Source organism: Plecotus auritus, assembly GCF_963455305.1.
Source record: "Plecotus auritus genome assembly, chromosome: 11".
Taxonomy (NCBI): domain Eukaryota; kingdom Metazoa; phylum Chordata; class Mammalia; order Chiroptera; family Vespertilionidae; genus Plecotus; species Plecotus auritus.
Window position 1 is genome coordinate 231,140 of NC_137777.1, and position 20,390 is coordinate 251,529.

General features: G+C 63.8%; 2 protein-coding genes across 6 annotated transcripts; one reads left to right on the forward strand and one right to left on the reverse strand.

Moving 5' to 3' along the window:
* Positions 1-46: 46 nt before the first annotated feature.
* Positions 47-7,190, reverse strand: KIFC2 (kinesin family member C2). Of its 3 annotated transcripts, none has more exons than XM_080646854.1 (18): positions 7,021-7,190; positions 6,722-6,803; positions 6,425-6,576; positions 6,176-6,314; positions 5,883-6,004; positions 5,740-5,805; positions 5,526-5,654; positions 5,001-5,078; positions 4,778-4,892; positions 4,592-4,701; positions 4,033-4,141; positions 3,765-3,922; positions 2,116-2,220; positions 1,908-2,029; positions 1,691-1,814; positions 1,472-1,601; positions 1,088-1,344; positions 47-996 (listed from the first exon to the last, which is right to left on the reverse strand). In XM_080646854.1, exons 1-18 carry the CDS (start codon positions 7,117-7,119, stop codon positions 751-753), a joined length of 2,343 nt encoding a protein of 780 aa, XP_080502980.1. In that variant the 5' UTR covers positions 7,120-7,190; the 3' UTR covers positions 47-750. The 3 variants fall into 3 exon arrangements, with proteins under 3 accessions (XP_080502980.1, XP_080502979.1, XP_080502981.1); XM_080646853.1 differs by having other exon boundaries at positions 47-1,012; XM_080646855.1 differs by lacking the exon at positions 4,778-4,892 and having other exon boundaries at positions 7,021-7,173.
* Positions 7,191-7,920: 730 nt separating this feature from the next.
* Positions 7,921-19,933, forward strand: LOC308236802 (zinc finger TRAF-type-containing protein 1). Of its 3 annotated transcripts, none has more exons than XM_080646858.1 (4): positions 8,280-8,506; positions 16,446-16,684; positions 17,275-17,486; positions 18,919-19,933. In XM_080646858.1, exons 1-4 carry the CDS (start codon positions 8,414-8,416, stop codon positions 19,308-19,310), a joined length of 936 nt encoding a protein of 311 aa, XP_080502984.1. In that variant the 5' UTR covers positions 8,280-8,413; the 3' UTR covers positions 19,311-19,933. The 3 variants fall into 3 exon arrangements, with proteins under 3 accessions (XP_080502983.1, XP_080502984.1, XP_080502982.1); XM_080646856.1 differs by lacking the exon at positions 8,280-8,506 and adding an exon at positions 10,332-10,878; XM_080646857.1 differs by lacking the exons at positions 16,446-16,684; positions 17,275-17,486; positions 18,919-19,933 and adding an exon at positions 8,702-9,472 and having other exon boundaries at positions 7,921-8,506.
* Positions 19,934-20,390: the final 457 nt, after the last annotated feature.

Genomic DNA, 20,390 nt, shown 5'->3' on the forward strand with positions numbered 1-20,390 from the left:
AGAAGTGTGGCCACAGCGGCCTGGAAACAGCAGGCACCAGCCACTGTGGGAGTCTACCATGTTTATTGGCCACCCCACAAAGGGCGTGTCAACCCGGCCCTGCTGGTCCGTCAGGCCCCTGCTACCCCACAGGCAAGGCTGGGAGGAGTGGCAATGCTGGAGTGGGCTTGCCTGTCCCCTTCCGAGCCCCTCCTTCTCTGGCCTCTTCTGTCCGTCCATCCATCCATCCATCCATCACCATCTGCCGCCACCCTCTCCTGGCTGCGGGGTTGGGGGAGGGAGAACTTACATGGCAGCTCAGCCTGAAGCGCTTTCCTTCCTCAACTGTCTGGGCAGAAGGAAGCACCTTTTTGGGGAAAGGCATAGGGGAACAGGGACCCGACCTGGTGTGGGTGGTGTGGTGGGGGAGAGAACAGTAAAGGAATGGACCGCATTTTAATGCCAAGACTGATGTTTGGTGTCGGGGGGCCGTGACTGTGGTGACTCAGAAACCAGTAGGCCAGGCCCGGCTGCTCTGGGGTCCCCCGCTGCGTTAGGAGATAGTAGCAAATGGTGATAAGGAGGGAGCCTGGGCCTGGGCTGAGGGGCGGGCAATCTGTACTCCGGGCGGAACACTCCTCGCCGGGAGGGGGGTGAGACAGCTCTGGGAGTTTGGGAACCAGGGAGCTCCCAGAGGTCAAAGGTTGTCGGAGTGTAGGGGTTTGGCTGCTTCCGCCGGCAGAGGGCGCAACCCCAGACTCCTGGGCCTGACTACGAGAGCAAGTCCTCGGGGGACCCGGGAGCCGAGCCGTCGGGGCCCGGGCTGGCAGGGCTTCCCGGGGACGGCGTAGGGGTGCAGAGGGTCCCGGTGAGCGCCGTGTCCGTGCTGACGGAGGAGGGCGTCCCGGAGCGCCGGGTTCTGCGGCGCCGCGCCGGCCCCAGCTCCACGCGGCCCACTCGCTCCGCGAACTTGAGCGAGCATACGGTCTCGCCGAGATCCTCGGGCCGCGTGGAGATCTGCGGGGAAGCGGCGCTGTGGGCGGGACCTGGCATGCAAATCGCCCCCCCGCCCCAGGCTTCGCCTCCGCCTGCACCCGCGGACGCCCACCTGCAGCAGCAGCACCGCCGTGGCGCCCGGGCCGAGCGCGGGCTGCAGCAGGCGCGTGAGCTGCGAGTCGCGGAAGGGCACGTGCGGCCGGCGGGCCCGCAGCGCCGTCATCACCCCTCCCAGCGCCAGCAGCGAGCGGTTGATGGTCCGGGCCTCCCGGAGACGCTGGGCGTCCTGAGTGTCGCCTCTCGCCCTGCAGACGGCCCCCGCCTTCCGGGCGCGCTCAGACCCCGCCAGGTCCACCAGGTGCAGCGTGCCTGCGGGGGCGAGCGAAACAAGTGGAGGGGACTCCCAGCAAGGTCCCCGTGAACCCCTGCTCTGCCAGCGCCGAGAGACCCTCCACCGCGGTGCGGGGCGGGGCGGGGCGGGGCGCGGCCGTGGTACCCGTGGTGCCTGAGCCGCGCGGGGAGGATGCTGCCTGCAGTGTCAGCGTGACCAGCGCGTGAGAGCGAGAGCTGTGCTGGTTCATGGCGGTGGCAGCGGTGGCCCGGTTGCTCCTCCCCAGGCTCAGCATCTGGAACGCGCAGCGACAAGGCATGGCCTACTGCAGGGTCCACGTCCCCAGGTGTGAGCACAGCTGTGGGCCCCCCTGGGCAGCCTTACCTGGTGCAGGGTCTCCAGGTTGGGCACATCCCAGTACGTGAGGCCGGCCACTTGGATCCCTCCCTGACCTGCAGGGCCCTGCCTCACCGCCAGGCGCTCAGGGGGCCCGGGGGCCAGGAGGTCCCTGGTGAGAAAGGTGAGGCCTTGGTTCAGGGGTTCTTGGCAAAGGGGCGGGAGGCGGGGGGGACCTAGGAGGCAGCCAGAGTGTCGCCCTGACCTGACAGCCTCGTTGTAGATCTCCACCATGCTGAGGGTCACTCGGGGGTGCCCTCCGGCCCTCATCTCCCGGAACAGTGACTGCAGCGCCCTAGGAGCTATGCCGGGGTCCTCAGGTGGGCCCTGGAGAGGGGGTGGGTGCCACATTGGGCTCACATCCTAGTCCCTGGCCCCAGGAGCCACCCAGAGCGCACACCCCCCCTTCCCACCTCCATGCTGTAGGTCTTTCCGGTCCCCGTCTGGCCGTAGGTGAAAATGCAGACACTGTAGCCTTGGAGGCAGGACAGCACCGCAGGCTCCAGCTCCCTGAAGACCTAGGGGTGTGGGGAGGGCCCTGAGTCCCGGACCTGGGCAAGGTGGGAATAAAGTGCGAGTGCCCTGGAAAGTCTGCTGGAAGAGGGTCTCCTGCCAGGCAGAGGTTCCCTGATAGGAATGTCCCCCGCAAAGGGAGGAGTGTGACAGGAAGAGGGAACAGGCGTGCAGAGTATTGGCGTACTGGTGACCACGTGGGAGGACCAGGGCGTTCATAGTCACTGCCAGGGTCAAACCCAAGGGCATGATTGCAATGCCCCCTCACAGGAGACCACTGTTGTGAGGGTTAAGGGGGAACGTGTGCCCAGGGGCTACCGTGGTGCTCTCCACAGGAAGGGTGAGCCCAGGAAGGCTGGGAGGTGGGGGTGGGAACGCTGGCCCACCAGGATGCTGGTGCAGAAAGGGCTGGGGGGAGATGGGGCTGTGACTTTGTGTCCTGTTGGCAACTGGACATCAACAGTAGCCTGTGAGCAACGGCATGGCCAGCGTTCGTGCACAGCAGGTGGGCAAGTGGATGAGCTGTCGTTTCTGCTGAACGTGCTGGCTGCCAGCCAGGAGAGCAGAGTCCAGCATTGCGCGTTGGTGCCTAAGCTCCCATGTCTGGAAGGAAGCACCGGGGGTGACGGTGGCACCATCGCAGACGTGGCACCGAGAGATGCCTTTCAGTCTCGCCCAGACACTCTGACTTGGAGGGCCCTGTCCAGGACAAGCTCCCTCCCCACCCCAGTGCAGGACTGCAGTGTAGGGTGGGAGTGAGGCCTGGCTAGTGTGTCAGGTACAGAGGTAGGTGGGAAACAGCTGTAGTACCCCAGGATGTGGGGGAGGGAGACCTGGCCACCCCGAAGCCAACAGGAGTCTGATTCTCAGTCCCCTCCCAGGCCTGCCTCCATTTCCTGAAGCTCCAGCAGCAAAATTTTGTGTGCAACACATCGTGTGCGTGAAGCAGGGTGGTGGTGGCTGGGTTAAGCCTCAGCTTTTCTGCTGGGTCTGGCAGGAAAGGGGAGGGGTCAGGGAGGCGGGGTCCGCACAGGGTAACCCAGCCCAGAGGCTGGAGGCTCGCTTGCCAGTGCCCTGTCTGTGCCCTTGGCCACAAAGCAAGGAAGGCTGCCTGTCCTCACAGCTGGCAGACTCTGGGCCTGGCCATGGAGCAGGCAGCCTGGGAAGCCGGGGGTGGGGGTGGGGAGTGGTCACAGCACCATCATCCCCAGCCAGCTGTGCGTGAGCAGTGACCTCAGACAGATTCATTTTCTTTAGTTTCCTGGTAAAAAACATTATTTTTAAATGTTAACCTTCCTGTCTGAACCAGATCTGTTCCCCCTGGGCCTGCACAGCTTGGTGAGGGGACGCAGAGGGGAAACCCTGGAAGGAACGTTATGTGCCCAGCTCGGCTTCCGGTCCTGCCTCCCAGCCTCCCAGCCTCCCTCCCCCTTCCCTGCTGGAATCTAGCCATGTTAGCTCCTGGGAGGGCAGAAGGGCAGGGAAGGGGCACCAGAGCCTCCGGGGGCTCTGAGGGAGGGTCAACACAGGTGTGAGGGTGGAGCATCACCTCTTCCTGGCTGGCGTCTGGAGGGAAGACCCAGTCCAGACGGAAGCGACGCTGGTGCCCTCGGTAGCAGGTAGTGACCGTGCCGCCTGGGCCGGGCTCCGAGCTCACCAGGCTGGAGGGTGTCCCTGGCCTCAGCCGACACAGCACACGGATATTTCCTGGGGTTGAGATCACGGCAAGGGGCTGCCTCCCAGACCCTGAGGCACAGAGAGGCTCCAGTGCCTCTGGCCTGCCCACCCCACCCCGCCATGCTCCGCAGTGGCCATACCCTTGAGCTCCAGTAGCCGCCCTGGGCATCCAGTTGGGGGCTCCTGCTGCCCTTCAGGGAGCTGAGCTCCGGCCCCACTGACTGACAGTGTCCTCAGGGCCCAAGATACCTGGGGGAACAGGGGTGTGAGCAAGGCAGGGAGGGACAGCCAAGGAGAGGGGAGGGGTGCTCAGGGCAAGATGGAGCCACTCTATGGCCACCAGCTGTGGGAATCCACAATATTCCGTGGCTGGGGTCCCTGGGGGTATCACTCAGTGGGCCTGGATGGAGCCCACCAATCAGGACCGTGGGCAAGGATGCCATCTGTCTCCTCTGGGCTTCCTGACAATCCTGTGAGGGATTCACCGCCACCCCAGTTAGCACAGGACAAGAATGAGACCCAGAAGTGAGGTAACACCTGGGTCACAGGAGCTGTCCTGGTTCCAGAACCCACAACCTCCATTAGATCAGGCAGCTCCCTGGGGCTGGGAAGGAGGAAAGAGGGGTGGTTCCCTGAGGGGAGGACACCGACTGGCTGCCCCCGAGCGCACACACTGGAGAGAGAGCAGGTGGTCCTGACCTGGCCCCGGGCCTCACTCAGGGAGCCCTGGCAGCTCTGAGTGAAGGTGCTGACCAGGCCTCGGAGGTCCCCGCAGCCCTGACGCAGGCTGGCCATGCGTGCCCGGAGTCCTGGTGGGAGAAGGAAGTTGTGAGGGAAAGCCCCAACCCCATGGCCTTCCCAGGAGCCCCCAGCCCCAGGTCTCACCTGCCAGCTGCCCGTGCACCTGCTGCAGCTCCCTTCTGCAGCTCTGTTCTGTCTCCTGCTGGAGCTGCCGGAGGGCCCCCTGGAGGCCCTGCAGCTGCACCTCCTGCACCCCCAGCTGCCCCACCCCACCCCGTCACTGAGGGAGTAGGCACTTACCAGGCCTAGCCTCAGACATCCCCCTCCCAGTGCCTCCGTCTCCCCAGGCCCCGGGCCCAGCACTCACCTGGACTCGGAGGGCGTCTGTGGCCTGCTGGGCCTCCTGAAGCTGGCCCTGGAGCTCCACCAGTGCCTCTGCCTCCTCCTGCGGGAGGGGTGGGAGCCATGGAGCCAGAAGGAAACTCACTCGGGGAGGGCATTCTAGCGGCCCCATTGCACACAAGGGGCAGTCGGGTCAAGAGGGGCAGACAGAGCCAATCATGAATCCATGCAGGACTTTACCCCAAGTCCCTTGCTCGCCTGGGGTCAGTCACTCAGAGGACCCATGGTGAGTGTGTGTGTGTGTGTCTCTGTGTGTGTGTGTGTGTGTGTGTGTGTGTGTATGTATGTTTGGGGGAGGGGGAATCTCCCATGGGCATCAGTCTCCTCCATGGGGTTGCCCTGGCCCTGTCCACATCCTGGTCCTGGAAGGTCAGAGAGCGCCCCCTGCCTCTGTTCCACAGAGCACCAGGTCCTGAGGGCGATGCTGCTGGAGACCAGGTGTGCAAGAGCCCCAGGCTGCAGGGATAGCAGCAGGTAAGGAGCAGAATACCTGCGGAGCCCTGGCGGGGAGGCCAGCACCCCAGTGCCTCAGGAGGTCCTGGGTGAGGATCAGGCTCTGTTTCAAGGCCTCGTTCTCCAGGGTTAGATGCTGAACCCTTTTCTCTGAGTCTGTTGCCCCCTACAGGAGAGGAAGATCTCTGCACTCACCGGAAAGCCCTGGCCCCTCTCCCCAGCCCTACTTGAGCCCAGCCTAGCAGCCTCACCACTCCCAGGTGAAGTTGGCCCAGTCCCTCCTCCTGCAGATCCAGCTGCTGCTTCAGCTCCTCCAGCTGGGAAGGAGGAAGGGAGACAGGGTGGAGCACCTCCTTCCAGCCCCCCCAGTGCCCACCCCTTCCTGGGTCCTCACCTGTCCAAGAACCAGCTGCTCCAGCTGCTGCCAAGCCCTCTGGTCCTCCACCAACTGGGGAGGCTGCTGCCCCTGGGCCTCAGCCCTCGGTGAAAGGGAAGGGTTTTCTAGGGATGTGGGTCCTGAGGTGGGGTGCACACAGTTAGGACTGATTGAGATTTCTGGCCTGGAAAGGGGGGTGGGGGCACCTTGGGAGCAGGGCTTGGGATCCCGCACTCTAGGCTGCCCGCCAGGTCCTGGTAGTCTTCACGCCCTCCACACACTCCCTTTTCAAATCACTATTTCTTACGCACCACCAGTAGTGGGGGGCTGCACCCTCGAGGCTGGCTGAGTTTCCTGGGGCAGGGCCTGCCTCCCCCTGGGGCTCCGAATCCATGCCAGGAGAGCCAAGAGCTGACCAATCACCGTCAACAGTGGGGGGACATCACCAGGCTGTGAAGGAGATAAGATTCAGAATGCAAGAGACTCCGGGGGTCCGGGGGTGTGGAGGCCAGGACTGGGAGAAAGGACCCTTGGCCAGCTCACCTCTCAGCCCGGCTCACCTTGCTCAGATCGGCAGGATACCCGCAGCTCTCTTCCGCCCCCAGCTGGACTGAAAGGAACTCGGCAAGACGCACGAGAGCCTCTTCGAGGGAGACCTCAGCGGGGCGGCCCTCGGATCCCTCTCCAGGCCTATCTTCCGACTCTGGGCAGCCTGCAAGGCCAGGTAGTGGGAGGGGGAGGCGTGCTGGAGGCTAGGCTTCCAGATGGCACCTGTCGGGTATCCCTCCCAATGAGGTCACGGACACCTCTCTCATCGCCCCGGGGACGCAGCGTTCCGGACGCACGACAGCACCTACCGACCAGGCCTGTCAGCTCGGTCCACAGTTCTGCAGGGGGCTGGTCGGGGCGGCGGCGATCCCCGGGCTTGCAGCGGGCATTCTAGAGAGGGAGCAGGGGAAGCGCTTGAGGAGAGGCCGGCCAGCCTCCCTCCGGGAAGTGGGCCACAAGGGTCTCTGCTTGCAACCTGAGCAGAGACAGGGTCCTCTGCACGGCCCTCCTCCCCAGAGTCAGAGCCCTGGTGACCTGCGCTGCGCCGGCCTGCGCAACCCGCTCTCAGAAGGGGGTTGCAGGTCGTGCTGCGTCCGCCCCCGCTCACCTGGGCGGGGTCCCTGGAGTCGGCGGACGCCGCGGCCCCTCCATCCCTGCGAAAAAGGCTGTAGAAAATGTAGATGAGCAGCGAGTAGAAGGCGTACATGGGAGCGCGGGGCGGCAGAGGGCCCGGCTTCGCGCCGCCCCGCGTCCCCGCGCCCGGACTCCGCTCCCGCCCGCAGCACAGCCGGTGCGCATGCTCGGGGCGGCCGCCCCCACGGCCCGGCTCCCGCGGGCGTAGAGCGCGCGCCCGAGGAAAGAGGTGCTAGAGACTGGTGTCCCCGGGCCCACACCCGGACACCTGCCCTCGGCCCCTAATCCCGACTTCCAGGAGACCGCAGGCTGAGATTGCCCACAGCCCCGCATCTCCTTTTCTCCGAGTCCCTCCCAGCCCTCCGCGGGGGTCCCCACGGCTTTCGCCCCTTAGAGCCAGAGCCCACCAGCATCCTCCCTCTCCTCCCCTACAGCGCCGCCCCTCCTCTCAGCCCCGCCCATCAGATCTCCTAACACCCAGCCCTCCTAGAAACCGCCCCTGACAACCCCGCCCCCGCCCCTGCCCCTCCACTCCCTGCCTCGTCCAGCCCCTTTTTACGGTCCTGCCCCTCCTCACAGCCCCACCCATTCATTCAGCCCCGCCCCCTCTCACAGCCCCACCCCCTCACACCCCCACCCATCATTTTCAGCCCCGCTCCTTCCGGCCTTTCCTCTTATAGCCCCGCCCATCAAAGCCCCGCCCCTCCCCTGCCACGCCCCTTACGGCCCCTTCCTCCGACTCTTCCCCCTCCACCCCCGCAGCCCCTTCTCCAAGCCCCACCTTCCAGCTCCGCCCTCCATCGACCCGGTTTGCGCTCCTAGACTGTCTCCTCGGCCCCGGCCTCGTTCCCGCCACTCTAGCCTCCGCTCCTCTCGTTGGTTCGTGCCGGGCCGACACAGGAACGGTGGCGCCGTGCGCAGGTTCCGGCCTCCCGTGTGCCGCTGAGTTGGGGCCGCGCAGCTGGGCCTGGGCCGGCTCTGAGGGCCGGGGCCGTCGCTCCGCCCGGGCTGGGTTCCGGAGACGCCGTCTCCCCAAGCGCAGGGTCCAGGCCGTGGGCCTGCGCTCGTCCCGAGCTGTTCTCCCCCGGGCCCGGCGCCCCCATTCGGGTTCCAGGGCTCACACGCGCCCAATCTAGGCCCCCCCTCCCGTTTTCTTTTTCCGGCCAAAATAGGTTTTCCTCCCCAGTGGTGTCCAGTGGCCTCGGAGCTGCAGAAACGTTCGGGTGAGCTGCTCCCAACATTTAGAAATGGGGCTCTGGAAACTGGGAGTCCTCGAGAGCTGCCCTTAGGGCTCCAGGGCGCCGGCTTCTGCGTTCCTTCTTAACTTTCCAAAGTGTCTCCTCAAACTCACCGCCGCCCGAGGTGCCATGGCACCCAAGCCATGGGGTGAGTGGAGCATGGCCCTGTCCCACCTGGCGCTGGGAGTGGTGTCTCTGCATGCAGCCCTGAGCACTGCCCAGGTGAGTACACAGGGGCTGGGTAGGGAGTATCCCATTCCCGAACCCCAAGGACCTAGCCAGTTCCTTGGGTCAGGGAGAGAGTGGTGAGAGGTGAGTCTGGAGTCCAGGCTTTCATGAGACCCCCCTTAGACCCTCCCCTGTTTAAAGGAAGGTCCTGGCCTCTTTTCCCCACGTCTCCCCTCCCTGTGTTGACAGGCAAGTCGAGGGGCTGCTGCTGGCTTCCTGCTCCAGGCCTTGGCTGCTGCCACCATGCTGGTTCCAGGGCTAGGCACCGATGAAGATTGTCTTGCTGGAGCCTGGGTGGCCACTGTCATTGGCCTGCCCCTTCTGGCCTTCGATTTCCACTGGGTGAATGGGGATCGCTCCTCTGCAAACCTGCTCCTGGGAGGAGGCATGGTGCTGGCAGTGGCTGGTGACCACCTGGGAGCGGAGGGCCGCTCTGTGGCCGGTCAGGCGGTGGTGCTGGTGGTGGCAGTTACTATTCTCATTGTGGCTGTATTCACAACCAACACTTACGGCATGTGGGGGGGCTTGATGCTGGGTGCTGCAGGCCTCCTGGGCCGGCTGGAGGAGGACAGGCTGCTGTTGCTGCCGAAGGAGGACATCTGTCGCTGGGTCCTGGCCGCGGGCAGTTGGGCCTACCACCGGGCCTTGCACACACAGCGCCTGCAGTGGGAGTGATGTTTGGAGACTGCTGGACTGGGCTTCTGCCCTGGTTACCACCTCACCTCCTGGGGCCTCCTTCCCTAGAGATAGCGTCTCCTGCCTCCCAAAGTGGGCTTGCTGTAGGGTGACTCCTCTGGGGCAGAATCTGGGCACTGGTCCTCTGGTGGAGTGTGAGGACCCGCCTAGACCAGAATAAAGGGGATGGAGTCCAAGCACATTTGGGGGTCTGGTTCTGAGCAGGCTATGGTTGTGGATCCAGAGAGAGGCTTGGTCTCCAATAAACCTTAGGGATTCTACAGGAATATGGAATCTGCCCATTCTTGAGAGGGACTGAGCTTTCTAAAGCTCCCAGGTCAGCAACCGGATTCCAGGAGCAAAGGAAGAGGATGCACTGGAAGCAGCCTAGGGCCTCGCCCACCCTGGGCTCCTGCTGGCACCTGGACTGAGAAGACATAATCCTGGGAGCCTGCTCTCCGGGGACATGGTGGAGTTCTGAACACCCTTGCATAGCCTGGCAGGTGGGCCTCTGGGCAGTGACCCTGTGGGCTGCTGGCTGGGGTGGGGGACAAGGGAGGTCTGTACCGCAGCTGTTCCCAGAAACGCACATTCCCTCCCAGGGCTGCCTGGACCTCTACCTGTTTGTCCTCCAGCCTGTGCAAGGCAAGTCCTCGCTTTCCTCTCTGGACCCTCTCCAGCTCCCTACCCCAGGGTTAGGAAACCAGATTGGGCAGAGCAGGGAGTCAGATTCGGGCCTGGAGTGCTCCCTCCGGCAGTCCCCGCGCTTGCCTCCTATGGACGCACATTTGGTCCCGCACAGGAGGGCGAGGGGTGGCCGCGGGATTTATCCATCCAGTGAGCAAGATCGAGTCCACGTGAGCTCGGGTATTGGGGGACAAAGGCGCGGACACACCCTAATGTGACGATCCCGTAGGCCGCGCCTTGGACCCAGCAGAAGCGCGGCCGGTTCCCGGCGGCCCCAGGTGCGCCCTCCGCGGGCCTCCCTCGGCCCCGCCCCTCGCCTGCCCACTCTGCAGGGGTGGGCCCTCGCGCGCTCATTGGCTCTGCCCGCCGCACCGGCTAACCCCAAGCGGAACATCCATTGGTCCGCGCGTGTCACATGACCGAGAGACCCAGGGGGCGGTGGCGGCGGTGGGGGAAGGAGCGCGGAGCAAAAACAAAGATGGCGGCCGCTCCGGGGTCGGTGGCCGCGGCAGCTGCGGGGCGACGCGCGGGCCGGATCCACTGAAGCGGCGGCGCAGGGAGCGGGGCTGCAGGGTCGCGGCGGCAGCGACAGGGCGGCGGCGGCGCGCGGTGCTCCTAACCTCCAGCCTCGGGAGCGCGCCCTCACCCGCCCGCCGGGCCGGCCGGCAGCGATGTCCGGCGCCGAGGAGGCCGGCGGAGGCGGTCCGGCTACGGGGTCCGCCGGCGCCGTGCCGGTCGGAGCCGGGCCCGGGGCGGCCGCAGGGCAGGCGGCCGCGGCAGCGCTGGGCGAGGCGGCAGGGCCCGGGCTCCCGGACGAGGCGGGCCTGGCCGGCGCCCGGCAGCTGCAGGAGGCGGCGGGCGACCCCGACGCGCCGCCCAAGAAGCGGCTGCGGGCGGCCGAGGCAGCCGAGGCGGCGGCGGGCAGCGGGAAGCTGGAGGAGCGGCTCTACTCGGTTCTGTGCTGCACCGTCTGCCTGGACCTGCCCAAGGCCTCCGTGTACCAGGTAGGGCCGCTGGCCCGACCCCGACCCGGCCAGGCCGGCGCCCCGGGCACCACGTCTCCTCCGAGGCCAGGCCCAGCGGTCGGGACTCCGGCGCCTGTTTGGAAGCTCCTCCTCCTCCTCCTCTCAGGACTTTATTTCCTGCTCGAACCCCCTTCTTGTTCCGATTCCCCTTGTTTCCTGGCCTGGACCTTTCTCCCACCTCGATGTGTCTTTCCCCTGCTGACCCCAGAGAAAGCGGGTGACAGATCCCCCCCCCCCCCAGCTTACTCCCCGCATTGCTGAGCTCCCTGGACTCGGGGAGCTCCCGACTTTACTCCTCACTTGAGAGCTATTCTGTTCTTTCACCAGCCACCCCCCCAAAACCTGCACTCAGGCACCCCTTCTTCCTCCTGAGAGGAAGAACCCCCTGGGCCTCCTTTTTTCTGGAAAAATGCTGAGAAGAGAGGGGATGCCTCTTCTCCCTCCCCCATTTCTCACCCGCATTCCGTTCTGAATGAAGCATCTGCATCCAGCGCCATAGTCGGGGTCCCTTCCTAGTCTGACCCGGTGTCACTAGAACATGCTGTGCCCCAGGGTAGACTCCCTGCCCTGCCTGCCTCACCCAGACCTGGTTTCCTAGGCTACCGCGCTCTAGGAGGTCTGTCCACCCTCCTCTGGTGGCTGTTTTCCCACTTCTTAACCGGTTCGGGGCAGTTCTGGAGGGTACCTGGACCAGGTGGGTCTTAAGAAGGTACCCAGCAGCAGCAGCAGCAGCAGCAGCAGGGACCACTCGCTGGCCCCAGAGTTAGTGTACAGTGTCCTGCCTTCTGTCTCTCCACCTCAAGCCCTCCACCCACCCACCCACACACACTCACTTACCTGTCTGTTCCAGCCCCCAGCATCCCTTTGAGGGATGAAGCAGGTTCCTTGTCACTTGTCTGCACTACAAGAGTTGGGCTTCTACTCAGACGGGGCCTGGGTGAGACGGCCATTGTTGTCACAAGCAGTTTGGGGCTAGTCCCGTTTACCATTTCCCAACCTCGGGGTCTCTCACATCCTTTCTGCTGTGCCTGCCGTGTGGTTGCTTAGGAGGCCCCTGGTGTGCCGGAGAGGAAGTGGGTTGAGTTCTCAACCTCCCTCCTGGGTTTTGGGGAGCTCCTGGCCTGAGGCCCTGGTCAGGGACACTGCAGGCCTTGGGCCTGGTGCCAGTGGGGGAGTGCTTCTCATAACCCCGCAGCCTGGGGATGCGCCTCAGGACTCTGGGCACGGAAAAAGGGGCTGAGAGAGGACGGACCTTTGGTCCTCCCAGGTGGGAGAACTTCCTTGGGCCTTGAGTGACAGCCCAGGCAGCCAGGCCAATGGGATGGGACCCCAGGGAAATGTGAGGGTCTCCTCATCCCTCCTCCAGTGAGTGGGCTGGAGCTGGACCTGGCATGATGGCTCCTGGTCCACTTAGCACAGAGAGCTGAGCTCTGCCTGTGGCCAGAGCTGCTGGTGACCAGGCCTCTGAGCCTGGCTGGTTCAAACCGGCCCACACTGTGCTGGGAGCTGAGTAGCTGTGATGGAGAAGGAGGTGCAGGGGCATCACTGACCATGGCCCTCCCCATGGCCTACGGCTCTACTCATGGCTTCCCTGAGAACATGTCTGTGAAAAACAAAATGAACATGTCTGTGCAGCAGGGAGAGTCCCGACGCTGAGCCCCAGGCAAGCCCGTTCTTCCCAGTGACACCTGGGCCTGGTTGGGATGCTTTCCTTCTTGCCTCGAGGCCTGGAGAAAGCCCCAACACATGGGGTCAGCGGGAGAGCCCTTGGCACTATAAGGGCTGGCTGGAGCCCTACCCTGGTCAGAACTTGCTTTGGGTGCTGGAGGATCTGCCATGGGATGGGGTGCCTGGCAAGGGTTCAGTCCGGAACCGGGTGGGAGAGGCCCGAGAGCTGGGGGAAGGAGGGAAGGTTTCTTGGTGACTTGCTGCTGTGTGGTGTCCCATTTCACCCCCAGTGACCCTGGATGGGGGCATCGAGGGCAGGGGCCCAGACAGACAGACCTGGTTGGTACCAAAGCTGAGTGTTCTTGAGAGGATCTGGGTTCCACATGCTGCCTTGAGACGCGGGCCCAGAGCCTTGTGCACGTCGCGGGTCATGCCCATTGCTGGCCACCACCTGTTGGCCTGGGCTCAGCCCTTGCCCTTCTGCGGGCCTTCTTTGGGGAGCAGTGTTGGGCTGGTTTGGGCAACATTACCCTGACCCCGTCTGGACCCAGGCTCGGGGTGGGCAGCAGCCACACCGGCCTCTGAGAGCTGTCTCAGCTGGTGTCTGCTGCTCCTGGCACTGGCTGTGAGGACAACTCCATGGGCCTGGAGTCAGCTGAGTGCTTGGTCCCGCAAGAGCTCGCTCTCTGGCCACCAGACCCACCTCCATGTCCCCAGAGGCTCGCCTTGGTGGGTGATGGGCCCATCACCTGCTCTCAGGTCTGAACCTCAGCCCTGCAGGGCGGCTCTCCTGGCACGTCGTGTCACACACCTGGGTCAGGCACTTGCTCAGGGCTCGGCCACGAACAGCACTGAGGCCAGTGGGTCTCATCGTGGCCTGCATGAGGTCAGGTCAGTGCAGAACAGGTACAGCAGGTGCTGGCTCTGATGTTCTTTGTGTGGGTGTTAGATGTGTCCTTGGTGACTGGCCTGACAAGGTATGTGGCCTAGGAGGACACTGGGGTAGGCCCCTGGGTGGGGGCAGAAGGACTGCATCTGCTCTGGATGCAGCCGTGTGGTCACAGCCATGGGACCAGCCCCTTTGCCAGGGGCACCTTCTCTGGGACAAACAGCTTCGATGGTGTCTGGAGCCTGGAGCCACGGCCTGATCCCTCCCTCCCAGCTCTCCCTCTGCCCTTCACACGAGGCCCAGTGCATCCTCCACCCGGTTCTGACATTAGCTGAGGCCTTGAGCCATGAAGTGTGTCTGGAGGGAGGGGCCACATAGCTCTTTCACTCCTCACTGGTGCTCAGCCAGAAAAGCTCCCTATGACCCTCATCAGGAGGAAGGCGCTTCTGGGAGGTGGTCCCAACTGGCCCTCTGACCCCTGTGCCTCCAGCTTCTGGCCTCAGACCCAGGCCTGTTCCTCCTGGGCCCCTTCCACCTGGTGCCCCTCCTGCTCGTCCTCACAGTCCCTGCTGGGCCTCCTCTCCTTAAGGCCTCCTGTCATTGCCCGAACTGAGCTCAGGCCCTGGCCCAAGGGGCCTTTTACCTGATTGGTAAAGGGCTCAGGAAGCAGGCGCCGGTGGGTGTGGCACAGGCATTGGGGAGCCTCATGCACACCTTTGCAGCAGCTGTCTGCAGGCCTGAGCTGTAGGCACTGTTCCAAGTAAGTCCAGGTGGGTTTGTCCTCCTCCAAGGCCTGGGGTCCTCCCCCCCCCCCCCCCCCCCCCGCTCCCGGGCCGTGGCTGGCTCATGCTTTTAGGTGAGACAGGTAGCAGAGAGGAGCTTTAAATGTATCTGCTTAGGTGTCCAAAGCCGGGGCAGAGAGAGGGTTCTGGACTGGCTAGATGCGAAGCTGTGTGTGTGGTGGTTTGTCGTGTGCGTTACCTTGTGGTCCAGGCAGCACTTAGTTCTGAGTAATGAGCCTGACTCAGTCGGAGTGACAGGTTCCCACCTGAGTCCTGGCTCTCAGGGTGGTGTGACGTCAGGAGCCACTGGCCCAGGACTGCAGACTGAAGTGTGGCTTGCACGGAAGCACCTGGGTGCCTGGGACGCTGCAGTCCCTCCCACGCCCCTTGATCAAAGAGTGGAGGACACTTTGGGCGGAGCATGTGGGATATGTGGTGCCCAAGGCCCTGCTGGGCCTGGTGAGGGGGACCTCCGCTGGGCTGAGTGGCCCTTGTGGGTTTGGTGCCCCCAGCTGTGGCTGCTCAGCAGGAGGTGTCCAGACCTAGAGTGGCACAGGGCCCAGGCCCAGGGGTGTCTCCATGGTGGTGTCCTGTTGGCCTTACTGAGCCAGATGCTCCGGGGCTTGGCCTGAAGTGTCCTCCTGTTACCAAGTGGTGAGTCGGCCGTGTCGCTTTCCTCCCTGCTGAGGCAGGGACGGGCTCTTCCCGAGCCGGCGGCAGCACCGGGCTCTGCTGGCTCAGGCCCTTGGCGAGAGGCGTGTGATCTGGGCCCTTGGTCTGCGCCTCCCAGGAGGTGGCAGGGGCCTGTGGCATGTGTCCCCCACTGACCCCTGTGGGTGGGCAGGACAGACTGCTTCTCCACCCTGCTCCTCCTGCCCATTCCTGGGACCAGCTGTGTGTCCCGAGCTGGAGCGGGCTAGCTAGCCCCTGCCAGATCTGTCCTCCAAGACTGAGCCAGCCAGCTCCCCGCCATCTTACACTGACTTAGAAAGTGAGGTTTGCATGCAGATAATCTGTGAAGTTTGTGTGGGCATGGATTCTGTTTGCACCAAGAGGACACTCAGCACGAGTCTTTTTTTTTTTTTTTTCCAATTTTTTATTTATTGATTTTAGGGAGAGAGAGAGAAGCATCGATTTGTTGTTCCACTTATTTATGCATTCATTGGTTGGTTCTTATATGTGCCCTGACCCGAGATCGAACCTGCAACCTTGGTGTATCAGGACGACACTCTGCCCGATTGACCTCCCTGGCCAGGCTCAGCTCAGCTCTTTATTCTTGCACCTCTTTGGCTCCTGTGTGTGTCTCTCCTCCCCTTACACTGAGTGTGTGGGGGCCCGGCCCGTGGTCCACCGTGCCTCGTCTCGGCACCACGTGGGTGCTCGGGTGTGTGGAGCTAGTGAGAGACCCACAGAGTGGAGCTAGCAGCCTGCCGTCCACAGGCTCAGGGCCTCGGTGGGAGTGGCAGGTTGCTGATAGGCAATCTCTGGGCCTCAGATCTTCAGGTTCAGAAAGGGAGGGGGGCCTGGCTCTTACCCATGGCAGCAACATGTCCCCCTACACTTACCCCCCACCCATTCCCACCTCCCTCTAGCATGCACTGTCTATGTGCCCTTGTCCCAGGCCAACTCGGCCTCCCCACCTGCATCAGCTTTTTTGCCACCAGGTCTTGGGAAGGCACCTGCAGGTAGCCACCATCACTGGGTGGGTGGCAGCTGCCTGCTCACCTGTGCCCGTCAAGAAGGCAGAGGGAAGGGGACCAGGTCCCAGCCCCAGCATGAGGTGGCCCTTCTGAATGCCAGGGAGAGGCGCACCTGCCTCGGCACGGGAACAGCATCGGCTGCCTCGCTCCATCAAGCGTCTGAGTTCCTGTAGGCACCCAAACCAGGAGCCTCAGGACTGTCCCCGGCTCCTTTTATGGGAAAGGCCAGGCTCCCCAGCAGCAGGCCTGCCTCGGTGATGAGCCGGAACCTCTACAAGCTGCCACAGGCCACCCTGGAGACCAGCTCACAAGGAGCCGGCTGGCTGTGTCTCAGCAGGGCTCCAGGAAAGAGGCCTGACCCTACTAAGCAGTGTCCCTGTGGGTGCTGAGCACCAGCGGAGCTGGCGGGCAGCGTGTGTGTGTGTGTGTGTGTGTGTACATGTGTGTACATGTGTGTACGCGCGAGTCCACAGGTCTGTGAGCTCATCTCCCTTTCCTTCTTCGCAGTGTACTAACGGTCACTTGATGTGCGCTGGCTGTTTTATCCACCTACTAGCAGATGCCCGGCTGAAGGAGGAGCAGGCCACGTGCCCCAACTGTCGTTGTGAGATCAGTAAGAGCCTCTGCTGCCGCAACCTGGCTGTGGAGAAAGCTGTGAGCGAGCTGCCCTCCGAGTGTGGCTTCTGCCTGCGCCAGTTCCCCCGCTCTCTCCTGGAGAGGCACCAGAAGGAGGAGTGCCAAGACAGGTGACCGCCTGGGGCAGGCTGCGTGGGGCCGGCAAGGCCTCGGCGTGCGTCATGCTCTGGCTGGTGCTTGTTGCCCGGCCTTGCGTTCTGCCTTGTAGGGCTGGGCCAGCGTGAAGCTGCTCAGGGTCCAGAGGGCGGGGGGCTTGGATCTGTACACAGTGGCTGTCTGGACATCACCCTGGTTCTCTCCGGTGCTCTGGATGTGAGGTGGCCTCTTCGAGGCTGTCCTTGGCATCCCTGGGCCCAGGAGAGGCCAGCTCAGGAGCTCTGGGGTCTCGATGTGAGGCACCCCAGCCCAGTCCTGGCCACTCCCCAGTCCCCAGCAGCTGGGGCCTGGCCAGGAGCCTCACTCGGAGTGAAGCTGTACCGGGTCCGGGATAGTAGTTGGCAGCCACTGTTTCCAAGCAGGACGGTGACTCCACAACAGTGGGTGTGAGTGGCTTGTGCTCACACAGCTCCTTCTCTCCATCTCACACTCTGTCCTCTTCCCGAGTGGCGACACACTGAGTGTGTGCTTCAGGGAGCGGCTTGTGTGCGGATGGATGGAGGCCTGCGGCATAGGCCTTGACCACGGTGCCCCTCGCCCCCAGGGTGACCCAGTGCAAGTACAAGCGAATTGGCTGCCCGTGGCACGGCCCCTTCCATGAGCTGACTGTGCACGAGGCCGCCTGTGCCCACCCCACCAAGACGGGCAATGAGCTGATGGAGATCCTGGATGAGATGGACCAGAGCCACCGCAAGGAGATGCAGCTCTACAACAGCATCTTTAGCCTGCTGAGCTTCGAGAAGATCGGCTACACAGGTGAGGCGTCCGCCACCCCTGCCGGCCACAGAGCCTGGGGCTGGCGGCTGGGAGCCTGGGAGCACTGGGCTCTGGGCAGTGGGCGCAGGCCGAGCCAGGCGGCTGGGCTCTGAACAAGCTCCTTTGAGTGGAGGACACCTTGGGGGAGAAGATGGACCAGTGGCCGAGCAGGGGAGGGGCCCAGGCAGGACCTCAGGGCACCTGCATGGCTCTCACAGGCCCCTCCCACCCGTCGTCCCCACCCCGGCCCTACCGCCTCAGTAAGTGGGGTCCTCGCTGTGTGGGGGATGGGTGGGGCTGTCTCGGGGGCCCAGGAACTGGTGGCCTGCCCCGCAGAGCCAGGGCCAGAAGAACTGTCGTCATGTTGGGTCCTGCACGTGGGTGTGAGCCTGCAGTGGCCACAAAGCTTCCGAGGCCACAAGAAGATGCTCAGGGCCAGGGCTTCAGAACAAGCTGAGGGTGCCCAGCTCAAAATGCAGAGCTGGAATGGACTCCCAGGGACAGGCAGGCTGGACCGCATTCGGGCCCACTGGATCTCCTGGGCTCTCCTGGTCACTGCCTTTGGACATGCTGGGAACAGGAGCCAGGCCAGAGCCTGGTCTAGACACAGAACAGCCAGAAGCACCTGCTGATGCTGGGGCCGCTCAGGGAGACTCCAGCCTCTACGGCCCAGCCCATGCCGCGGGCCGGCTCAAAGCACCAAGGGCGGTCGCTGGCAGCCAGTCACCATGCTGCCTGGACTGGGCCTGGCCCAGGGTGGGCCTGCACAGGCCGAGAGGCTGAGGGCCTGGGGCCTGGTTAGTTGCAGCCTCAGTCTCCCGGTGGGCGCCGCGGCACAAAGAGCCCAGGCCAGACCTCGGTATCTGGGCAGGCCAAGGCGGCGTGACGTGGGCGGTGGCAGGGCAGGGAGCCCATCCGCGCAGGAAGGACTGGCCGCCTCTGGAGGGACAAGCCGGCCTTGGGCACGTGCTGTGCTGAGGACTGGACAGCAGAGCACAGCAGTGGGCCGCATGCCAGCGCTCGACTCTGGCCAGATGCCACGCACTGGCCTGCCTGCCGGCTTTCTGGCAGCTCTGTATGGAACCAATAAAGTGCACTGTTCTCAGAACTGCATCCTGTCTGTGTGTCTGCTTACCATGGCCCTGGGGCGGGCGGGGGCCAGGAGGGAGGCCAGGGGGCGGGCTGGCCATCCACCTCACTGCCTCTGGACTCCCTGCAGCTAACGCGTGTCACTTCTTTCCCCAAAGCTTGTGTGTGCCTCCATTTGCCATAATTGCCTTTGATTTGCCTTGTGACAAGTAGAGCACCTGTGTCCTCCTGGTAAGTTGCCTTCCTCCCTGGCTGAGCCTGTGTCCTCGGCTGGTCGGAAGGCACCGCTACCAGCCCGGCCCACCCTGACTGCCGGCTCTGTCCGGCCTATCTGTCTCCACAGAGGTCCAGTTCCGGCCGTACCGCACGGACGACTTCATCACGCGCCTGTACTACGAGACGCCACGGTTCACCGTGCTGAACCAGACGTGGGTCCTGAAGGCGCGAGTGAACGACTCGGAGCGCAACCCCAACCTGTCATGCAAGCGCACGCTGTCCTTCCAGCTGCTCCTCAAGAGCAAGGTCACGGCGCCCCTGGAGTGCTCCTTCCTGCTGCTCAAGGGCCCCTACGATGACGTCAAGATCAGCCCCGTCATCTACCACTTTGTCTTCACCAACGAAAGCAACGAGACGGACTACGTGCCGCTGCCCATCGTGGACTCGGTGGAGTGCAACAAGCTGCTGGCCGCCAAGAACATCAACCTGCGGCTCTTCCTCTTCCAGATCCAGAAGTAGGCGCCGCCGCGCTGCCCACACCTGCCTGGCCGCGGCTTTGCAGTGCTGTCTGACCATCTCAGCAGAGGAGGAACAGACGTGAACACGGGAAAGTCTGCATGCGTGTGCGAAGGTGTGAGCGCTCACCACCTGGCCCTCCACCTGCCTCCCTGTCCAGGGCACGGAGGCTGGTCCAGGGACACGGCAAGGCGAGCTCAGCAGACCCGCCGGCCTCTGCCACTCGGCGAAGCGCCTGCCTGCCCTGGGCCGCACACAGCTCCTGGGCCGGCTCGGGCGCTGGCTTCAGACAGCATATCTGATTGCAATTAAAAAGGCACCTTGTTTCCTACTTTCTGTTTTGTTCAAGGGTAAGGCGTGGCTGTGAGTGGACAGTGGGGCAACTTTGGTGGCCTGGGGGTCAGAGCCGCTCATCCCTCAGTGTGCCCCTAGGAGGCACTCGGAGATGCTGCTTGCTCCACCATAGGCCCCAGCAGGGGAGTGGACAGGGGCGGGGTCTCTGACAGCCTCAGCGCACCCCCAGCCACTCCAGGGAGGCAGGACCTGGCCACCTGGGCTGGCGGACGTTCGGAATGCAGGGTGAAATTCTGTCTCTTCCCAGGAAATAAATGGAATTCTTCACAGGCTCCTCTGTAAGTTATGCAAATTAGCAAGAGAGAATCTCTTTTCTGTATTCAGCAGTGAGGGCGCAGCACCCTGGGCTGTGAGGGAAGCTTTGGGAGCCACTGGTGGTGGCGGAGCCTGGCTGGTGAGGGTCAGGTAAGCCAGCTGCCCCCATGCGCTCGGGACCAGCTGCTAGTCCTGCGTCTGGGACCCACTGTGGTCAGCACCTGGGCAGCGTAGTTTCTCACTGGAGGGTGGTCCCTTCCTAGCCTCGACTTTGGTGCGTCCCTCCCCCCAAACACACACCCAGGCCCCACGACCCTGCAGCCCATCCCCAGTGAGCATGCCCGGTGTGCGGGCCTCAGGGTAAAAGCAGCCCTGTCTGGAGGACCCTGGGACCCTCACAGCTACTGGAGAGGACCCTCCCCCCGCTTCCCGCCTTTGCTAAGGAGACACAGCTTTTCATTGCTTCAATACCAA

Coding starts and splice junctions, on each gene's coding strand:
- KIFC2 (XM_080646853.1), bottom strand. CDS start 7,119: ATGTACGCCTTCTACTCGCTGCTCATCTACATTTTCTACAGCCTTTTT. Junction 5,079..5,525: donor TCCCCGCCAGGGCTCCGCAG/GTATTCTGCTCC, acceptor CCCCTCCCGCAG/GAGGAGGCAGAGGCACTGGT. Junction 1,345..1,471: donor GCGCGGCTCAGGCACCACGG/GTACCACGGCCG, acceptor TCGCCCCCGCAG/GCACGCTGCACCTGGTGGAC.
- LOC308236802 (XM_080646856.1), top strand. CDS start 10,546: ATGTCCGGCGCCGAGGAGGCCGGCGGAGGCGGTCCGGCTACGGGGTCC. Junction 16,685..17,274: donor AAGGAGGAGTGCCAAGACAG/GTGACCGCCTGG, acceptor CCTCGCCCCCAG/GGTGACCCAGTGCAAGTACA. Junction 17,487..18,918: donor CGAGAAGATCGGCTACACAG/GTGAGGCGTCCG, acceptor CTGTCTCCACAG/AGGTCCAGTTCCGGCCGTAC.